Below are 17,777 nucleotides of genomic sequence, written 5' to 3' on the forward strand. Positions count from 1 at the left end.
CTGGGAGGAGGGTGGCCACAGCTTCTTTCATTTTGGGGAAGAGCCACAGCGGGCAGCCTGGGTGGGCGCAGAGGTGGGTGACCCGGGCTCTGGGCTCCTGCCCTTGGCCACCCTTCTCACACATCTCAGTCCCCATTTATCAAAGACCAGCTTAATCTGAAATGTTTGCCGTTTCTCCCTTCATATACGACCTGTATAATTAAAAATTAATTTGAAAAAAGAGAGATTAAAAAGTGAAACGATTAGATGTACCCTGGTGGGGGTCCCGGATGCCTGAACATCTTGAACCTCAGTTTCTCCATCTGTCAAATGGGTCGGGGCGCCCGTGTTGCTGAGCAATCCCAGGGCACAGTGACAGTGCACCCAGAGTCCCGCCTGTAAGCCCGAGGGACAGGAGCACACGGGACATGCTCCCCAACAGTCAACTCTGATGTGAGCAGCACAGGAAGCCCACCACCCCTTATCCACAGACCCGAGTCCAGAAAGCTCTGAAAACAAAGCATTGTTGTCACCCACTTAGTGGCCACACCTGACCTGCGTGGATATCTATGCGTTACACTGCAGGCACATCGTGTGCTTGACTCTGGGGCGTTACGTGATATATGCATGTATGATATACGGTGCATAATATCGACATGTATGTATGGAGGCATATGTGTGTGTGTCTGTATGTATATGATAAACTCCAAGAAATTCCCCCTTTCCTGATAAATGTACACTCACGGGTTGGGGATGAGGGATCAGAGACTGTTTCTTTCGTCTTTAGTGCCATACATGCCATACCTCAGTTAGGCGTCCAGCAGCCCACGAGGGCACCGAGGCTGGCTCCCCGAGCTGACCCTACAGTTCACGTTCGTTCACTGTACCCAGCTGCCCGCCGCCTTCCTCATCCCGCCCCTCAGACAAAACCAAGCTCTGTCTTTCCTGGCCTGTGGCTGTGGGAGTGGCCGTCTGGGGGGATCCCAGGACAGGTTTTAAGGCCTGATGGTGGAAAGAAATGGGGCCACCTGTTCCCCCTACTGACACTAGGACTGTCGCTTGTTCTCCAGACAGGGGACACTGCCACGTCTAATGAACAGAAGCCTTAACTGTCACAACCCCCAGACACGGCCACACTGCTGCCGTTCTCTCCTGCACGACGGTGACCAGCCAGGGCCCCTCCAGTCGGGTGGAGAATGCTGTCCGGTGCCCCCCGCTGGCCCTCCCGGATCGGGCGGCACGGCTCAGCCAACACGTCTCCCCAGACAGCACTTCAAGCCGGAAAGAAGCCGGGCTGCCCAGAACTGTCCACACTCGCGGTTTGGTTTTTTACTTAAAAATGTGCATTTCTGCCCACTTCGGACACCTGCAGCAGCTCCAGCAACATGGATGTGAGGCTGGACCGTCTCTCCAGTTGTGGAAAACTCCTGTATTTTGAAAGCATCTCTTCTCCCGCCCCAGGGCAGGTCTCTTTCAAAAGGACATTTCCAGGGAGGAAGAAGCCATTCGTGGCCTGCTGTCATTGTGGTCCAAGGTGGTACCTTCCGCTTGGGGTTTTGGATGGCTTTTTTCATGAATTCCATCGCCCTCTCGACGAATCAGCAGTTTGATTTTCAAACACCCCCACTCTCCTTCTGTCGAGTGTCTCTCTCCCTCCGGCGGGGCTGCCTGCAGAGTTGGCCTGTTTCATCGTATGTCACTTTCGTTTGCTTTAGAAGGTGATAAAGCAATAATTCAGCCAGTTTTCTTTGAAATTTGCTATGTGTATATGTTTTTACGTTCGAGAACAGGAGGAAAGATGTCTGAATAGTTTGCTTGAAGTATCCGATCATCTCAGGTTCTTATTCCCTGTCCAAGCTTTTGAAAAATTCTAATTGTCCCCCTTGGATGTATTTTCCTGGTTTCTTTTCATCTGAGCTCTGATTTCGGTAGAGTGACCTTTGTCCCTTGGCCTCAAGGGTTTATAAACTTCAGCCCAAATGGCAGTGCCTTTCTCACTCAAACATCAGACCCGACTGGAGAATCTTTTCCTCCAGTCTTTTTTGGACCCCTCCTGAGCTGCTGGCCTGGAAGAACGTTACAAATTGGCCTCAGGACAAACACGCAAATGAGGGTTCCTTGTTTCTTCTCTCCTCTTCCTCTACCGCATCCCCCATGCCGCCCCCCGCAAACTCCACCCGACCAAGTGCTTTTTTAGGTCCAAATGCAGGAATGGAGGGTCTTGCTAAAAGCCCTTCTCTGGAGGAGAGGCCCCCAGGCTAGGGACTCTGGACAGAAGTGCTGGATGCTAGGTGAGGCGTAAGGTTTGCCTTGTCCCTTTTTTCTTGCTAGCTCTAAGTGGGGGCTCTAGACCTCTGCTTAAGACCTCTAGACAATCTCTACTCTGTCCTTCTTTTTGGAAATCCTCAACACCAGCTTCCTCCACCTCTGAAGCCCAAGGCTCCAGCAATCATCCCAGATATACTTGGCTGGCCACCTGCCACGCCTGGAGTTGCCATCCACTTTGTGCCAACCTTGCCCGGGAGACGCCCATTGGTGAGATGCCTGGGGAGTTCATAGGGCAATTGCCGAGGGGCCCTGGGCTGAGTTTCCTAGTGGATCCATGCACAGCACTGGCTAGATGTGGAAGTGAGGGCACATGCGTTCCACCCCCCTCCCCCCACCCCTGGCCCCCAGCTTCCCAGGAGGTGAAATTCTCTCTTGATAAATCCATTATTTGCAAATGGTGTCAAAACATACCTCCCTTCTCCCTGGCCACCTTTCCAGAAGTCTCCATTTGTCTCCTCATCCCTTCTTCCCCCCTTATCTCCCTTTACCACCTCTTCCCTCTCTTGGGGATGGCGGCGGGGAGTGGAGAGCAATCCTGTTTCTCCAGGTTAAGACAAACACCTGTGCCCCAGGTGGTTGTGGTTCAGCACCACGGACAGTGGCTGCAGGGCCCCTCCCTCCCTGAGTCCCGTTGGCTGATCCTGGGCTCCCGATGGGCAGTTGTTGGACCCGTGACCCGCCCAGCCTCCTGCATATGGCAGCCTCATGCATCTGTGTCTGGAGGTTTGGCCCTTCTTGATAATAGTTTGTGTTCGCTGAGTGAGCGGTCAGTCCCCTGTGGCCATTCGGGAATTTAATTCCTCCAGGCACTGCTTCCATTGATTTTTTTCCTTTTTTCTTTAAGATCAAGTTCATGTTTTATAACAGTTTTAATATAGTGGCTTTCCAAGTTAATAGGCCCCCTTTAAAGATACTCCTAGTGTGTTTTGACCCCAACGGCTTTTCTTGGCTGCCGTCTTTGTCTTTCTCAAGGTGGGCAGGGCCCCTGGGGACCATCGTAGGCAGTAGGAATGACCTGCTCTGTTGAGTGAGTCTATCAATGCTCACCACGCAAGACTCTCGGTTCTGAATTAGTCACGTTTTAGCCCAAGTATGCCCGACAGGCAGGAAAAAACACTTGAAAATGAGATTGACCTGGAGATCTTTTGCCCAACCTCCCACCCCTTGACTGGAAATAAAAATCCATTTAGTTCCTTGATGATTCGGATGTACAAAATCCAACCCTGGAAACCGACGAGGGCAGCCTGCTCTCTCCACCGCAGAGCAGACGATCACAGTGGGTCAGGAGCGGCCCCCTTACTGCAGGCTCCCCACTTCCTCCGCCTCCCGCCGTGATCAGTGTGCGGTGAACTCAGACGTGGCTGCTGCTTGCAGCTTTTGCAGGTAGCTGGGCAAGTGAGTTATTTATTTCTCCTTTTTGTAAACTAGGTGAGCTCTCGGGGGCTAGGCAAGGGTTTATATGCCCGTTTCTCCAGTTTGCCTGGCGCCGCCCTTGAAAATCTGTCTCCTTTTAAACTAACTTAAGACGCCTTAATCGTTTGTATGCAGTCAAGTCACCTGTCCTCATCCAACCCTCCTCCTCTGGGCCTTTGGATGTTAAATGAGAGTCTTACAGAAAATGCAAATTCCTATGTCTGTACAATCTCTCCTTGTTTCTCTCCACACAACCACACACGCACACACACCCTTTGCACATCAGCATTTTGATGGCTGGTCTTTCGATACGTCTGTATCTCTCTCCCCTCCCGCAGATCCCTTCTTCATGGTCCCTTGCCTAATGAAACAGGGGCCTTTGGCCTTTGAAATTCCATGGCAAGCCCTCAGAAATCAGTGTTGTGGAGAATTCCTCAGCGCCACCAGAGAGATTCTGGTGGGAGAGAAACCTCATGGCGTGTGGGATGTTGGCGGTTGTGAGTGACGCTGAGCTGGCAGCCTCAGATTGTCTAGGATTCAGAGAAACGACAATCCGATGGGGATGTTTTCCAGGGGGACAAGTCAAGTCGTCTACTTTCAGGGAAATGTGTTTTCCTTTGTGCATCCCGGGGAGTGAGGCCAACTCGAGGTATAGCTAAGGAACGAGAATAGAAATAGGTGTTAACTGGGGTCCCTAAGCTTAGAGGCCATGCAAGGGTTTGAAAAAACCCTTGGCGGGCTTTCCGTAAAGGAGGCCTCAGCTTCTCCCACCTCGTGCTCAAAGCTGCCTTGTCCGTTTCTGCTTTTACAGTTTCCATCCTGATGCCCCCGGGCTGCCCCAGGACTAGGCATAATTAGAAAGCTAAAAATCCACAGGGATGTGGTCACATCACCTCCGACACTAAATGCTTTCTTAGAGGTGACTGGGGCCCGCACGGAAGCCAGACTCCCACCCGAGGAGACGGTCCTCAAGCCCACCTCTCCCCCGTCCGTTTCTGCTTCTCCCCGTCAGTCCCTGTGGTCCTCCCACACAGCCCTGCCCCGAAAAACAGGAAGCTAGATTTCTGTTGCCTTTGTGTAAACTAGCGTTTCAGGGTGAGCCTGAGGGGAGATGGAGAGGCAGAAGAGCCCTCTCCAATGGGAAGTGCCCTCCCCCTAATTGGAGCCATGGCAAGTCCCTAGACTAATGGGGAAACCTTGGGGACCCTCTGACTGTGCCTTTCCTCCTCCACCGCGTTAAAACAGGAAAGCAAAAGTCCTGGGACATCGTGCATCCGTGGGCTGGAAGGGTACTGAGGTGGAGGGAGCCAGCTGAAGCAGGCCCGACCCGCTCCACATCTCATCCCCTTAGGGAGAGCTGGATCCGACCTCTGCGCTGAGAAGATGCTAGGAGTCACCCTGTGTGGAATTCTGGGCAAGCCGAGGTTCTGGAAATGGGCAGCCACGCAGAAAGCCAGTGGGCGTGACCATGCTGCCTCTTGGTCAGTCTGTGTCTCCTTGTGCCCCCTGCATCCCTCTAGATATTTCTGTCTTTTGTCTGGGTGGGTTCCTGCATGGAGGGGCTGAAAGCAGGGTTCTAGAGAGTCAGCCTGAGGCTTCTGGCCAGTTATCCTCCCAGCCTGTCCCCCAGCCCGCGCAGGACCTCCTGAAACCGCCATCCTCACACCTGGTGCCGTAGCATCTTCCACGGATGGGACTGGCACTTCTTTGACAATCTCCAGTGATGTCAGGCCTGCTCAAGAAATTATGCCGTTGTCTACAGAAGAATTTGAGCTTTTTAATGCTCTGGTTCCACATAGCCTTATAGATCCTGTAAATAAGGGGCTCACAAAAGTAATATATTGTGTTATGGAAGATATTTTGTACTGTGCTGTTTCCTAAATCATCCCAATATCCCAGAAGTCTGGCATTTCTCAGACGATTATGATCATCAAACGCTTTGTAAGATGGGGAGAGTGGAAGTCGATATAAATATATATTTTCCTAACCTTCCTTCTGGGTCCCCTCCTCCGAAAATCTAAGTCGCGATAGAGAAGGACCTCGAGTCCTGTGTGTAGGAGAGTTCAGCTTGCTGGTGTTCTCGCAATTGCCTTATGAATTCACAAACCCTAGGAGTCCTGGACGGGAGGCGGACGAGAGGCACTTTATCCAACCCCAGAAAGACTCTCTCCTTGCGTGACTGAGAATTCATCTAGAAAAACCTATATTTTTAACGTTAAAACAAATGGGGCTTCCTGGACCTCACAGAGTATCAATGTCTCCAAGTGCTTTTATATTTTGTAACTGTAAAGAGGTTTCATACGCACCGAAGAGCATTCGGGAATCTGGTCGACTGCCATACAAGATGACCTTTGCATGTACAAAGATGTTGCATTCAGACTCTGAAAACAGCAAATAAAGCTTTGATGCAAGTTGCATTGGAGAGGTTGGTGTGTCGGCGTGGGGATGAATGGACTCCCCCATGCGTGCATGCCCGTCACCCGCTGAGTCGGTCTCTTGTCTGTGCAGAGCTGGGGGCCGGGCAGGGGGAGGGGGTGGCTGGGGTCCTGGGAGAGGGGCCCATGGAGACAAAGCAGGATGTCCATTCAGGATGTCCATTCGACGTGGGGTTGAATCCTCATTCTGCCTCCTCCTGGCTGTGGGAGTTCTCTGAGCCTCGGTTCTCCAAAATGGGGTGGTGACATTTTGTTAGCGCAAGGAGGGGAGGGAGACGCTGCTGGCATCCAGTGAGTAGGGGCCAGGAATGCTGCTCATCATACTTCAATGCACAGGGCAGCCCCACCACAGGTGTGATCCCGCCCCAGATGGCAATAGCGCCGAGGTGGAGAACTCTAGGTTAAGGAAATGTGGCCTGGGCAAGTGCTGGGCGCACAGTAGGTCCTCGGGATCCCAAAGGATCTCATGGGAGGGAGTCACACCTGACTGGCTGTCCTCACCTCTGTCTTCCCCCTCATGTCCCTAGCAGGTGGGGACTGCATCCCAAGGTCAGGGGTCAGACCGACTCTGCTTTCCACAGTCACCAGCAGGAAGTAGTCCCTGGTTGAACTGTCGGCTAGTAGGCATGGTCTTCGGTGATTAAAAATCAGCAAGTAACAAGCTGTGCCGAGCGCTTGGTCTCACGGTCTCTCCGCGGCTCTCCATTTACAGATGAGGAGACTGCGGTTCTGACCTTCAGTGACCCCCCCAAGGTCACCTGGGTCCACCTGCTTCCAGAGTCCAGCTGTCTCCCACAGCATCCTACCAGCATCTCCAGGGATGCGGGGCAACTGGGTGCTACGCTGACTTGAGGATTTTAGCCACAAATGACAACAAAAGAAAACGTTTCTGCTTAATTTACTCCTTGGCCCGTCATCATTTCATTCATTCAGTAATCATTAAATATTCATCACAGGCAAAATTATACTTTATAAGACACAAAAAATGCGTGAGTTTACTTTGTTTTGCTTATGAATAAGGTGACGATCAGCATCACCTTTATTTCGGAGGCTAAGAGCCGGACCCTGAAGCAGGCCAGCCCCTCCTCCTCTCCGCTGTGTGACCCTGGGTAAGTGACTTCACCTCTCTGAACTCTTTTCCCATCTGTAAAACAGAGATCATAATTCCTCCCCTAAAGAGGGCTGGGTGAGGATTGAACACAAGGCTCATGAAGCTGGCACAGGGCCTTGCACTTGGTAGCTGTTAAATGGTAGCTGTTATTCGTATGTGCCTTTTACATGAAGAAAATAAATCTTTGATGCGTCTGTTACAGCATCGTGTGGAAATGGTTGGATGGATTTACACCCAATCTGGAGGGTATGTTTAGGGTGATCTGACTTCAAATTTAGGCCACATGGCACATAGGAAAATCGAGATTCTGGGGTGCCTCACTTTAAGAACTGGAGGCTTTCCAAGGATGTCAGGCCCCCCCAAAGAGAAGATGGTGGCTCTGAGAAGCCTAAGAAAGAGTAGAGATGGGGCGCTGGCGAGCACTACATCCCGATGCCCACGCCTGGCACGTCGGGTTTCCCACAAAGCTGATGAGGTCCCTCTGCCCCCAGGAAGTCATCAGAGGCCTTGGCCCAGGACACAGGCGCTGGGGCCTCCCCAGGCCACTATTGGAGTGAAATGGCCTGAACGGAATCGGTAGGACAGGGCGCTGGCTCAGCAGGCCGGGATGTGCTGGGCTGTCAGAAAGCGCCCATAAATAGGACACTCCTTCCAAAGGCGGATGGAGTCTGCAGCCAGTGCTGACCCCTCGGTTCTTCCCAAGGCGCCAGCAGCAGGTTCATTCCGGGACGTGCAAGGGTGGGGAGCAGGTGCTGCCCTGGCAGGCCCAGGACTTTGGGGGTCCCAGTGGGGTGTGCACTGGCCCCCCGCACAAATCGGGGGTTCACTTGAAGGTTGGGGCCGAGAGGGCGGACCGGATAACAGCCCCAAGGCCAGCTGGCGTCAGAGGGTGGTGCCCTGGGCATGTGCTTGGGGTGGGAGGCCTGCAAAGACTGAGCACAGCTGAGGAGGGTGGTGGGCAGACGGGGCTGCCACGTCTCACCAGAGTCCTCCAGGAGCTGGACCAGGCTCTGCTTCCCGCGGAGGCTGGGCGCAGGCAGGACAGCCAGCCTGCAGGCTGTGCGTCCCTGGGCCCGGGTCCACCTTCGATGGGCCGTGCCCTGTGCATGCAGGAGTGGCAGTGCCTGAGCTAGGGGAGGGGAGCGGCTGGGTGTGGGGTGTTGATATGGGTGCCCTGTGGACCGCTGTGAATGTCTGAAATGGCCTGCGTTTGTGTGTGTGTGAAAGAGGGAGTGAGGCCATCCTTGTGCAGTGGACAGGATGTGACTGTGTACAGGGACCATGGGAGATGGTGTGCATATGTGCGTGTGTGTGCTTGTGCGTGTGCTGATAGACTGCAGAACAGCCTCTGTGTCGGCGTTCGGGACAATCACGAGAATCCTTCCACTTCTGCGGGGCCTGTGTTGTGTGTCACGGTCCCCGTGGGATGAACGGGAGCTGTCTGTCTGTGTCTGTGTCTCTTTAAGTGGCAGTACACAGCAGGTGCTCCATAAATGCTTATGGAATGAAGAAGTGAATGTATGAAAACTGGGCTGGAGCAGGTATCTGAGGACCTGGTCCCGCATCATGCTTTCTCCAGCTGTCTGTCTGTCTGTCCATGCCCTCCAGCCTGTGGTCCCCGCTCATCCCAGCGCAGGGCCGGGCTCTGAGGGGCTCACGGAATCACTGGTGCGCGAGGCAATGAGCAAACAGAGACTCTAGTCTGGAGTGCGGAGGGGAGAGATCCCTGCAGAGGAAACGCCCCGGGGCCTGCCCTCTGACCCGGGTCCGAGGTGGTGTCTGTGCTGAGCTCTGGGTGTGGGGGCAGGGCATGGGCTTTGCGGCCAGGCCCAATCCCGACCTCAGGGAAGTGGCCTCCCCTCACAGGGCCTCAGGGTGCCTCTCTGTAAAATGGGGATCCCCATCCCACTGACTGTCCCAGTCTGCATGGCCCATCGTAGATGCTAGGTGGATGTTTGTTGAATGACTGAATGACCAAATGTAGGTCGTGAGTAATGACCACATGCCATAGGCAGCAGAGTTCTGTAGCTCATCCTCGACTCCAGTCACATCAGCACCTGGTTTCTCCCGGGTGGACCTGGTGACCCGTTTTCCTTTGGTTGAATCCAGAGGTGTTCCTGGGAGATGGCGGAGCAGCATGGAACTCCGGAGCAGGCTGCGGCTGCCAAGGGCCATGGAGGCCTTGGGGGCACCTACAAGGTACTGGGCGGGGAGGGTCGGGGCCTCAGGGTCAGCATCCCGGCCAGGCAGCCTCTCTCCAGAAAGGAGCAGCAGCCCTTCTACCAGCTGGGCCAGGAGGACACCTGTGCCCTCTGCCGTCAACTCGCTTCGTGACATCACTGCCTCTTCCCTCTTCTGTGAAGCTGGTCACACACACCCTGCCTGTCCCAACGGGGCGGGGGGCCCCGGGGGGTTCAGGAAACTGGTATTGAGCATCCTGCCTGACCTCAGTCCAGTTCCCGTCCCTCGCTGGACCTCAGCAGCCCCACGTGGAAAATGAGAACGATGCTCACCCCCCTCGTCCCCCGGAGCTGGCGGGAGCTCACTGCAAATGCCATGATGGGACAGAGTTGGAATTTGCTGTCTCTGCCCTCTCTGAGTGAGCCCCGGGGGCTTCAGTTCGAGAAGGGCTCAAGGATGGGTTGACTAAAGAGCTAACGGGGGCGTTTCTGAGGCCGTGCCGGTGGCTTTAGAGTGGAGGAAACGGGGAGGGAAGAGCAGCCAAGAGGTCTGCCTGGCTCTGGGGCTGATTTGTGGGTGACGCTGGGCCAGCCTTGCCATGAGGACCCTCAGCTTCCTCCTGGGGAGAGCGCAGGGCTGTGCTAGTGACCTCACGGGCATGGCACATCCTCAGAGGCAGCTTGCCCACCAGAAGGTGGGCACCACTCCCAGCCCTTCCTGCCTCCTTTTGTCATCTGTGAGCCTTCTGCTGTCCTTGCCAGGGCGGGGGTGCAAAGAGCCGGCTGACTTATTGAATCCCAGTGCCTCCACTTAACTTGCTGTGCAACCTGGGACAAGTGACTTACCCTTTCTGAACCTTCTATAAAATGACCAGAGCAGATGTTCCCGAGGGACTTGCTACAGAGACAGTGGGCTTCGAGGTGGATGAGAGAGGCAAAGCCTTCCTCTGTCTTTGCAGCCCCTTCCTCCCTGGGTGTAAGGCAAAGGTCACCCCATTATTGCAAACTAATATTTCATCTGTCTTGCACTGGGTTTTTTAAATGGGGAAGTTTCCCATTAAGAAAAATATATGGCCTCTCTTGAAAAGTTTAGAATGGGGCCCGCATTCGCTCCTCCGTAAGCAGCTTCATTTCCCTACGGTCCTAATGGGGTCGAGACTGGCCCCTGCCAGGTGCCCAAGTTGCAATCCCTGGTTTAGTTGAGCTTCCTGGAGCCGGTGCCTTGCATGGCCACCAGGGGCCAGCGCAAGCCTGTGGCGCGGGCTCCAGGCCGGTGCGAGGCGGAGCGATGGAGCGGGCGGGTGGTACCTCCGTCCCCGCCCCGCCCCGGGGAAGACGGCGCGGGTCAGGCGCTGGGGCCGGGGGCCGGGCCCGCGGGCCGCTCAGGACGCTGCCCTTCCAGGTGATCGTGTACGAAATGGAGAACTTCCAGGGCAAGCGGTGCGAGCTCTCGGCCGAGTGCCCCAACCTGACGGACAGCCTGCTGGAGAAGGTGGGCTCCATCCAAGTGGAGTCGGGGCCGTGAGTACCGGGACCCGCAGCCCCTCCGCAGCCCTGAGCCTTCGGGGGGTCGGGGGGTCGGGAGGTCTGGGTTCCAGCCCTAGATGGGCTGCGGGGCCTCAGGCGGCTCGCTTCCCATCTCTGGCCTCCGTTTTCCCATCTGTACAATGAAGGGGTTGAACTGTGATCGTGTTAGAATCCTTCTAGCTCCGGATTCATGTGGATCTACGCAGCGGGAGCACAGAGGGGGCCACCCGGCACCTGTTCAGTGTCTGCCAAGTGGGACTTCATCATTACGATTTGAACAAATAATTATAACATCTGAAACTGACCATGCGCTCTCTCACTGAAACCTCACAACAGCCCTAGGAGAGTCACAGATGAGGAAACTGAGGCCAGAGTGGTTAGGTGACCCGGCCGTGTCCACACGGCAAGCAGGTCCCCGCTGGGCTCTGAATTCTCGTCTTCGGATTGGAAGTCCAGGCTCCAACCCCCGGGGGATCCTAGGCAAGTCCCACCCTCTGGGCCTCTGTTTTCTCACCTGTCAAATGGGGATAATGATGGCACATATTTCAGAGAGGGTTTTTGTGAAAATGAATGGAATGATGCACAGGAAGAAGAAAGGAGAGTCGACCGTGCAGAACTTACTCGCCAGGCATTGTGCTCAGCACGTTTCTGAGCATCCGCCACGGGCGGCACGTAAAATAGATTCTCAAGACTGTTTCCCAGGACGGGGTGCGGGCTCAGAGACTCAGCTCCCAGTGTCCTGGGAGCTCCCTCGATAACAGGCCCGGGGGATCAGTAGAAAGGTGGGCAGGAGGGTGCCGGGTCAAAGTTCCGCCCTTCCCTCGCTAGACTCGGGTCCTCCCCCGGCAGCAGCACAGGCGGCCCGGCCTCTCTCCTCCCACAGGTGGCTGGCGTTCGAGTGCAGGGCCTTCCGCGGAGAGCAGTTTGTCCTGGAGAAGGGGGACTACCCTCGCTGGGACGCCTGGTCCAACAGCCACCACAGCGACAGCCTCCTGTCCCTCCGGCCCCTGCACATCGTGAGTACAGCTGTCACTCTTCTCTCTCCCACCTGCTTCCCCCCGCCCTTGGTGGCTGCTCCAGCCCTTTCTCCTTGTCCCAATAGCTGATGCTCCTTAGAAGGGCAGTGGGAGGGGGAAAGCTGGGAAGAGCCAATCAGAATCCGGTTTAGTGAAGAGGGAATGCAGCCACCTTAATGATTTGGTCTTCCACCCTCTCTGTGCCTCGGTTTCCCCATCTGCTAAATGATGGCGTTGAATGAGACCTGAAACGCCCCCTCATGGTTTCACGGCTCCCTGGCTCTAGGGCTCTGAAGGAGCCGAGCTCTGGAGGAACCTTTAGGTCCCCACCCCTCCTGCATTTGGGGGTGGGGGAGCCCCATGAGTCCCCTCCCCCAGGCAGTGGGCTCGGGGATGGGCGTTATTTTGTGGCGACTTGATTCCTGCCTGCATCTGGAGCCTCCCCGACCCGGGTTCTGGGCCTGGGAGCAGACACTTCACCCCGTGGTCTTGCCCCCAGGATGGTCCGGATCACAAGCTGCATCTGTTTGAAAACCCAGCTTTCAGCGGCCGCAAGATGGAGATAGTTGATGACGACGTGCCCAGCCTCTGGGCCCACGGCTTCCAGGACCGCGTAGCGAGCATCCGGGCCATCAACGGGACGTAAGGGACCACCCCCACCCCTCCCCTGCCTCATCCTCGTCACTCACAGCTCGGGCTCCAAACAGAATCTCTGTTCACCGTGTTTCCTAGAGAGCTGACACCTGCTCCTCCGGGGCTGGAGGCCCGTGCTTCGAGTCGGCTGCTCCTGCAGCATCCTTGCTCAGAGCCCCACTCTCGAGCCTCAGGATGCGAACGTCCAATGGCTCACACTCCTGTACCACTGGGTTTTCAGGAAGCCTTGACTTATAGAAAGATTTATTTATTTTTATCACATGAAATCTGTCCATTTCCCCCCCCCCAATCCTCATCAAAATCTTCACTCCTTTTCTGAACATCCCCAGACCCTTGAACTTATTCTCAGATTTTTTTTCCTCTCCACAATCCTTGTCCTTCTTGCCCTGGTGACATCATGGTTCTCTAGATGTGACCTGAGTAGTACATAGGCAAGCAGGTGCATCACCTCCCTCCTTCCAGGTTTAGTATCTCTGTTAATGCAATCTCAGAATCATTTTCCCTTCGTTAGTGACTACATCTCACTTGTGTGCTTGTGATCCGGGGTTGGGCCCTGAAAGATGCCACCTCTTCCTGATAATAATTTAGTCACCAACTTTTTACTGAGCATCTACTATGCGCAGGGTGTGGGGGCAATAAAATTATGCAGCCTCTGCCCTCAAGAAGTTCACAGCCTGATAGGGAGGCAGACAAGGACACAGGTACTCACAGTGCACTGTGATCAGTGTTGTGATGGGGATGCTCCGGGAGTCCAGGGTGGCACTCGATTCAGCCTCCAGGTATCAGGAAGGCCTTGCTGGAGGAGGAGACATCCCAATTGAGATGTAAAGGATGCGAATGACAGAGGGGTAGGGATAAGGATGAGGCAAGGAAAAGTGTTCCAGACAGAAGGAACAGCATGTGCAAAGGCTCAGAGGCATGCAGATTCAAGGCAAGTAGAATGAGAGAGGCTGGAGTCCAGGGTGTGAAGAAGGAGGGTTGAGAGATGAGGCTAGAGACATTCCCTGAAGGATCTTGTGAGCAGGGTAAGGAGTTTGACTTCTTCCCGAGGGCACTGGGGAGCCGGGGAGGAATTGGGGCAGGTGGAGAGCATGGGCGGATGCTGGCTTTGAAAGGCTCGCTCTGGCTGGAGGCGGGAGACGGGAGGCTGACCGGCCTGCCCCGGCCTTGCCATCCCCGCAGGTGGGTTGGCTACGAGTTCCCCGGCTACCGTGGGCGCCAGTATGTGTTCGAGCGGGGCGAGTACCGCCACTGGAACGAGTGGGACGCCAACCAGCCGCAGCTCCAGTCCGTGCGCCGCATCCGCGACCAGAAGTGGCACAAGCGGGGCTGCTTCCTCAGCAGCTGAAGGGCACCCAGGCCCCAGTGGCTCCGGCCCGCCCCTGGGGGCAGCAAGGGCAAGAAGAAGAGGCTCCAGGGCCGGGGGGAGGGCCTGCCTGTCCACCCTTCCCCGGAATCTGCTCAATAAAGACTGGGGCCGGGCCCCCACCTGCCATGTTCCTCTGTGTCACTTCTTGAAGGGCGAGGCCTGGGGGCAGCTGTGGGAGGGGCAGGCCGGAGGAGGCTGGGCGAGGGTTCTGAGACCTCCAAGGGAGGGCTGTGAGCTGTGCGCGTGCTCTAGGCTCTAGTCCCTTCAGGTGGAACCATGCGCACATCCTGCCCTGATCTTGTGTCTGCCTGTCTGTGTCTCCATCTTTCTGTCCGTCCATGCATCCATTTTTTCCTTCCATTTTTCCATGTTTTTTTCTTTCCATTGATTCATCCATCCTTCCTTACTCTCACCCATTTATGTCTTCTTCCATCCATTCTTCCATTGATCCATCCATCCTATCTCTCTCCCATCCATCCACCCACCCACCCATCCATGCAGCCATGCATCCATCCTTCCTTCCATCCATCCATCCACTCATCCATCCATCCATCCTTCCTTCCTTCCATCCATCCATCCACCCATATATCCATCCATCCATCCATCCATCCACCCACCCATCCATCCATCCATCCATCCATCCATCCACCCACCCATCCATCCACCCATCCATCCATTTATTCATCCATCCATCCATCCATCCATCCATCCATCCATATATCCATCCACCCATCCTTCCATCCATCCATCCATCCATCCATCCATATATCCATCCACCCATCCTTCCATCCATCCATCCATCCATCCATCCATATATCCATCCACCCATCCATCCATCCACCCATCCATCCGTCCTTCATTCCCTCCATCCATCCATCCATATATCCATCCACCCATCCTTCCATCCACCCATCCATCCATCCACCCATCCATCCGTCCTTCATTCCCTCCCTCCATCCATCCATATATCCATCCACCCTTCCCTCCATCCATCCACCCATATATCCATCCACCCATCCTTCCATCCATCCATTCATCCACTCATCCATCCATCCATCCTTCCTTCCTTCCCTCCATCCATCCACCCATATATCCATCCACCCATCCTTCCATCCATCCATTCATCCACTCATCCATCCATCCATCCTTCCTTCCTTCCCTCCATCCATCCACCCATATATCCATCCATCCATCCATCCATCCATCCACCCACCCATCCATCCATCCATCCATCCATCCATCCATCCACCCACCCATCCATCCACCCATCCATCCATTTATTCATCCATCCATCCATCCATCCATATATCCATCCACCCATCCTTCCATCCATCCATCCATCCATCCATCCATATATCCATCCACCCATCCATCCATCCACCCATCCATCCGTCCTTCATTCCCTCCATCCATCCATCCATATATCCATCCACCCATCCTTCCATCCATCCATCCATCCATCCATCCACCCACCCATTCATCCTTCCACTCATTAATTCATCCATCCTTCCATCCATTCTTCCTTTAACCCATCCATCCATCTATTCATCATTTCCGCCTCTATCTCTATCTGTCTGTCTCTAGTTTCATTCATTTATTGAGAAGATGACAGTGAGAGAATGGAGAGTGGTCAGAGAGGGAGTGGGGTCAGGGCATTCAGAGCTCCACAGACTCCGGGAAACTCTGACTCTTCTCTGGAGCTGGGAGCCGTGGAGAGCCCGAGGGAGGACAGACACAATCTACCTTAGGGTTTAATAGGATTCCTCTGGCTGTGGCTTGGAGAACAGACTGTGGGGCCAGGGGGCCTCAGGGAGGCCACTTGGAGGCCACTGCGAGATCCGGCGAGCCACGATGCGGGGATGCCCCGACCCTCTCTCTTCCACGCATCAGTAACTCTGTCCCCTGTCCAGAGGGCTTCTGCAGCCTCAGCTGGGGACTGAGCCCCATCCCACCTCCCACCACTGACCGTCACTGCTCTGAGCCTCAGTGCCTTCATCCAGCCAAAGGAGGACGCTGTGGCAGTGCCGGGCGTAAATGCGAGTCTCCTCTGCCCGCAGTGGGAAGAGGAGGGAGTGTCCCATCTGACAGGTGACAGCTGGCTTCCTGCAGCCCTGGGGACCGGCCCCTGGCCCTCCCATCTCCACGAGCCAGTCCTGCGTCTTTTCCCTGACTTTGTTCCCTGTCGTGCCCGGAGTCATCCCAGCCACCTGCCGCCTCCACGCCGGCGCGGCTGATGTGTGGGAAGCCGTGGGCGCCACAGGGAGACATTGAAAAGAATAGGCAATTTTCAGTTACTTCAGCCTGCTTTTGAAAAAAATATGCAGAGCCAAGAAACTGCTTTGAATCATTTTTACTCAGGGTGTAGGGGAGAGCTGGGGCCGGGCCTCAGGCTCGGGGGTGGGGGCACCCATCACTGGGCAGACAAAAGGCAGGGCTTGACTCCCCTGGGTGGGGATGGCAGCCCCCCGCAGCTCCTCACCCAGCACCCACTCCTTCCTCCCTGTCACAGAGAGGCCTCGTCAGCTTTTACGCGTCAGTGCTGACTGAACGCCGGACCCAGGGCTGTTTACACATCATCTTCCTGAATCCTAAGAAGAACCCTGGACAGGAGCCACAGTTATTATTCCTGTTATGACAACAATAATAATAGCCACCACCGTGCCGCCCCTACTGTGCGCGGAGCACACCACTGGGTGCTTTACAGTATCGTCTCCGAGATACGGACAGGTGCTCACGATCCCCGTTGGCAGAGGGGGAAACTGAGGCTCCGAGCGCTGAAGTAAATTGCTCCGAGGGCCACAGCTTTTAAGTGGTGCCACCAGGACTTAAATTCACGCCTGTCCCCAGAGCTCCTCTCTCCCCACCCGCCAGCCGTTGATGCCGGGGTTGGGCTGCCCTGAGGCCTCGGCTGCCACCGCAGCTGTGGCTGTGGGAGAGGCTGCTGCTGCTGGAGCGTCTTCTATGTCCTAAGCATTGGGCTGGGAGCTGTCACCAAGAAGGCCCGTTCATGGCCCCTGGGGACCGCGTCAGAAGAAGGCTTGCAAGGAGGCCAGCTCAGTGCTGGGTCGGGGGGGGGTCCCATCCCTCCCTCGTGCCAGACTCGGTCCCAGGGTCTGGAGCAGGGCTGACTTTAGGGGTGGGGTTCAGCTGGACCGTCAGATCTGGGGCTGACCCAGGAGGTCACTGACATCGAGTGCCTGTCCCAAACCTCAAACACGTCATGACTGTCTGTGTCGGGGAGCACTTTCTCTCTGTAGATCACGATGCATGGTCGTATTCAGTCCTCCTCATGGCCTGGGAAGCTCAGAGAGGGGCAGCCGACGGCTGAGGTCACGCAGCCAGGGGGTGGCAGAGCTGGGATTTGACCCCAGGCCCGTCTAACCCCCAAAGGCTGCACTTAGCTCTGGCCGAGACTCAATTCTGTCTCATGCAGCAGCAGAGCCTGAGAGCGACAGGGTAGCAGAGTCCTTCAGGGACAGGAGGTGAGGTTCAGCGCCAGGACGTCTCTTTACCTGTTTAATTGAGGGGTAGTGTAGACTAATGGTTAGAGACAGCCTGGCCAAGGGATTAGAGGCAATATGACAGAGTGGGGCCCTTGATCTACACCACCTGGCTTCCTTTCCAGGCTCCACCACTTACTGTGTGCCTTTGGGCAAGTCACTTAACCTCTCTGTGCCTCCGTTTCCTCATCTGTAACACGGGCATAGTAACGCTAGCTGTCTCATAAGTTGTTGTGAGTGTGAACGTGAGTTTAGTTTGCAGAAA

At 55.3% G+C, this 17,777-nt stretch overlaps 2 protein-coding genes across 8 annotated transcripts in view; both read left to right on the top strand.

Annotated features, from left to right (window-relative positions):
- The window catches only part of KIAA1671 (KIAA1671 ortholog), a 179,994-nt gene extending 173,857 nt beyond the window's left edge, over nucleotides 1–6,137 (top strand). For all 6 annotated transcript variants that reach the window (XM_014857864.3, XM_070516283.1, XM_014857865.3 and 3 more), the window contains one exon: nucleotides 1,050–6,137. The gene's annotated coding sequence lies outside the window, so the exon portion shown is untranslated. The remainder of the gene's footprint in view (nucleotides 1–1,049) is intronic.
- Nucleotides 6,138–7,457: 1,320 nt separating this feature from the next.
- Nucleotides 7,458–14,142, top strand: CRYBB3 (crystallin beta B3). Of its 2 annotated transcripts, XM_044775675.2 has the most exons (5): nucleotides 7,458–9,465; nucleotides 10,849–10,967; nucleotides 11,857–11,989; nucleotides 12,489–12,631; nucleotides 13,826–14,131. In XM_044775675.2, the coding sequence occupies exons 1-5, from the start codon at nucleotides 9,391–9,393 to the stop codon at nucleotides 13,989–13,991; spliced, it is 636 nt and encodes a 211-aa protein (XP_044631610.1). In that variant the 5' UTR covers nucleotides 7,458–9,390; the 3' UTR covers nucleotides 13,992–14,131. The 2 variants fall into 2 exon arrangements, with proteins under 2 accessions (XP_044631610.1, XP_014713349.2); XM_014857863.3 differs by lacking the exon at nucleotides 7,458–9,465 and having other exon boundaries at nucleotides 9,605–10,967; nucleotides 13,826–14,142.
- The last annotated feature ends 3,635 nt before the right edge of the window (nucleotides 14,143–17,777 follow it).

The sequence above is a fragment of the Equus asinus genome, chromosome 8, assembly GCF_041296235.1.
Source record: "Equus asinus isolate D_3611 breed Donkey chromosome 8, EquAss-T2T_v2, whole genome shotgun sequence".
NCBI classification, from domain to species: Eukaryota; Metazoa; Chordata; class Mammalia; order Perissodactyla; family Equidae; genus Equus; species Equus asinus.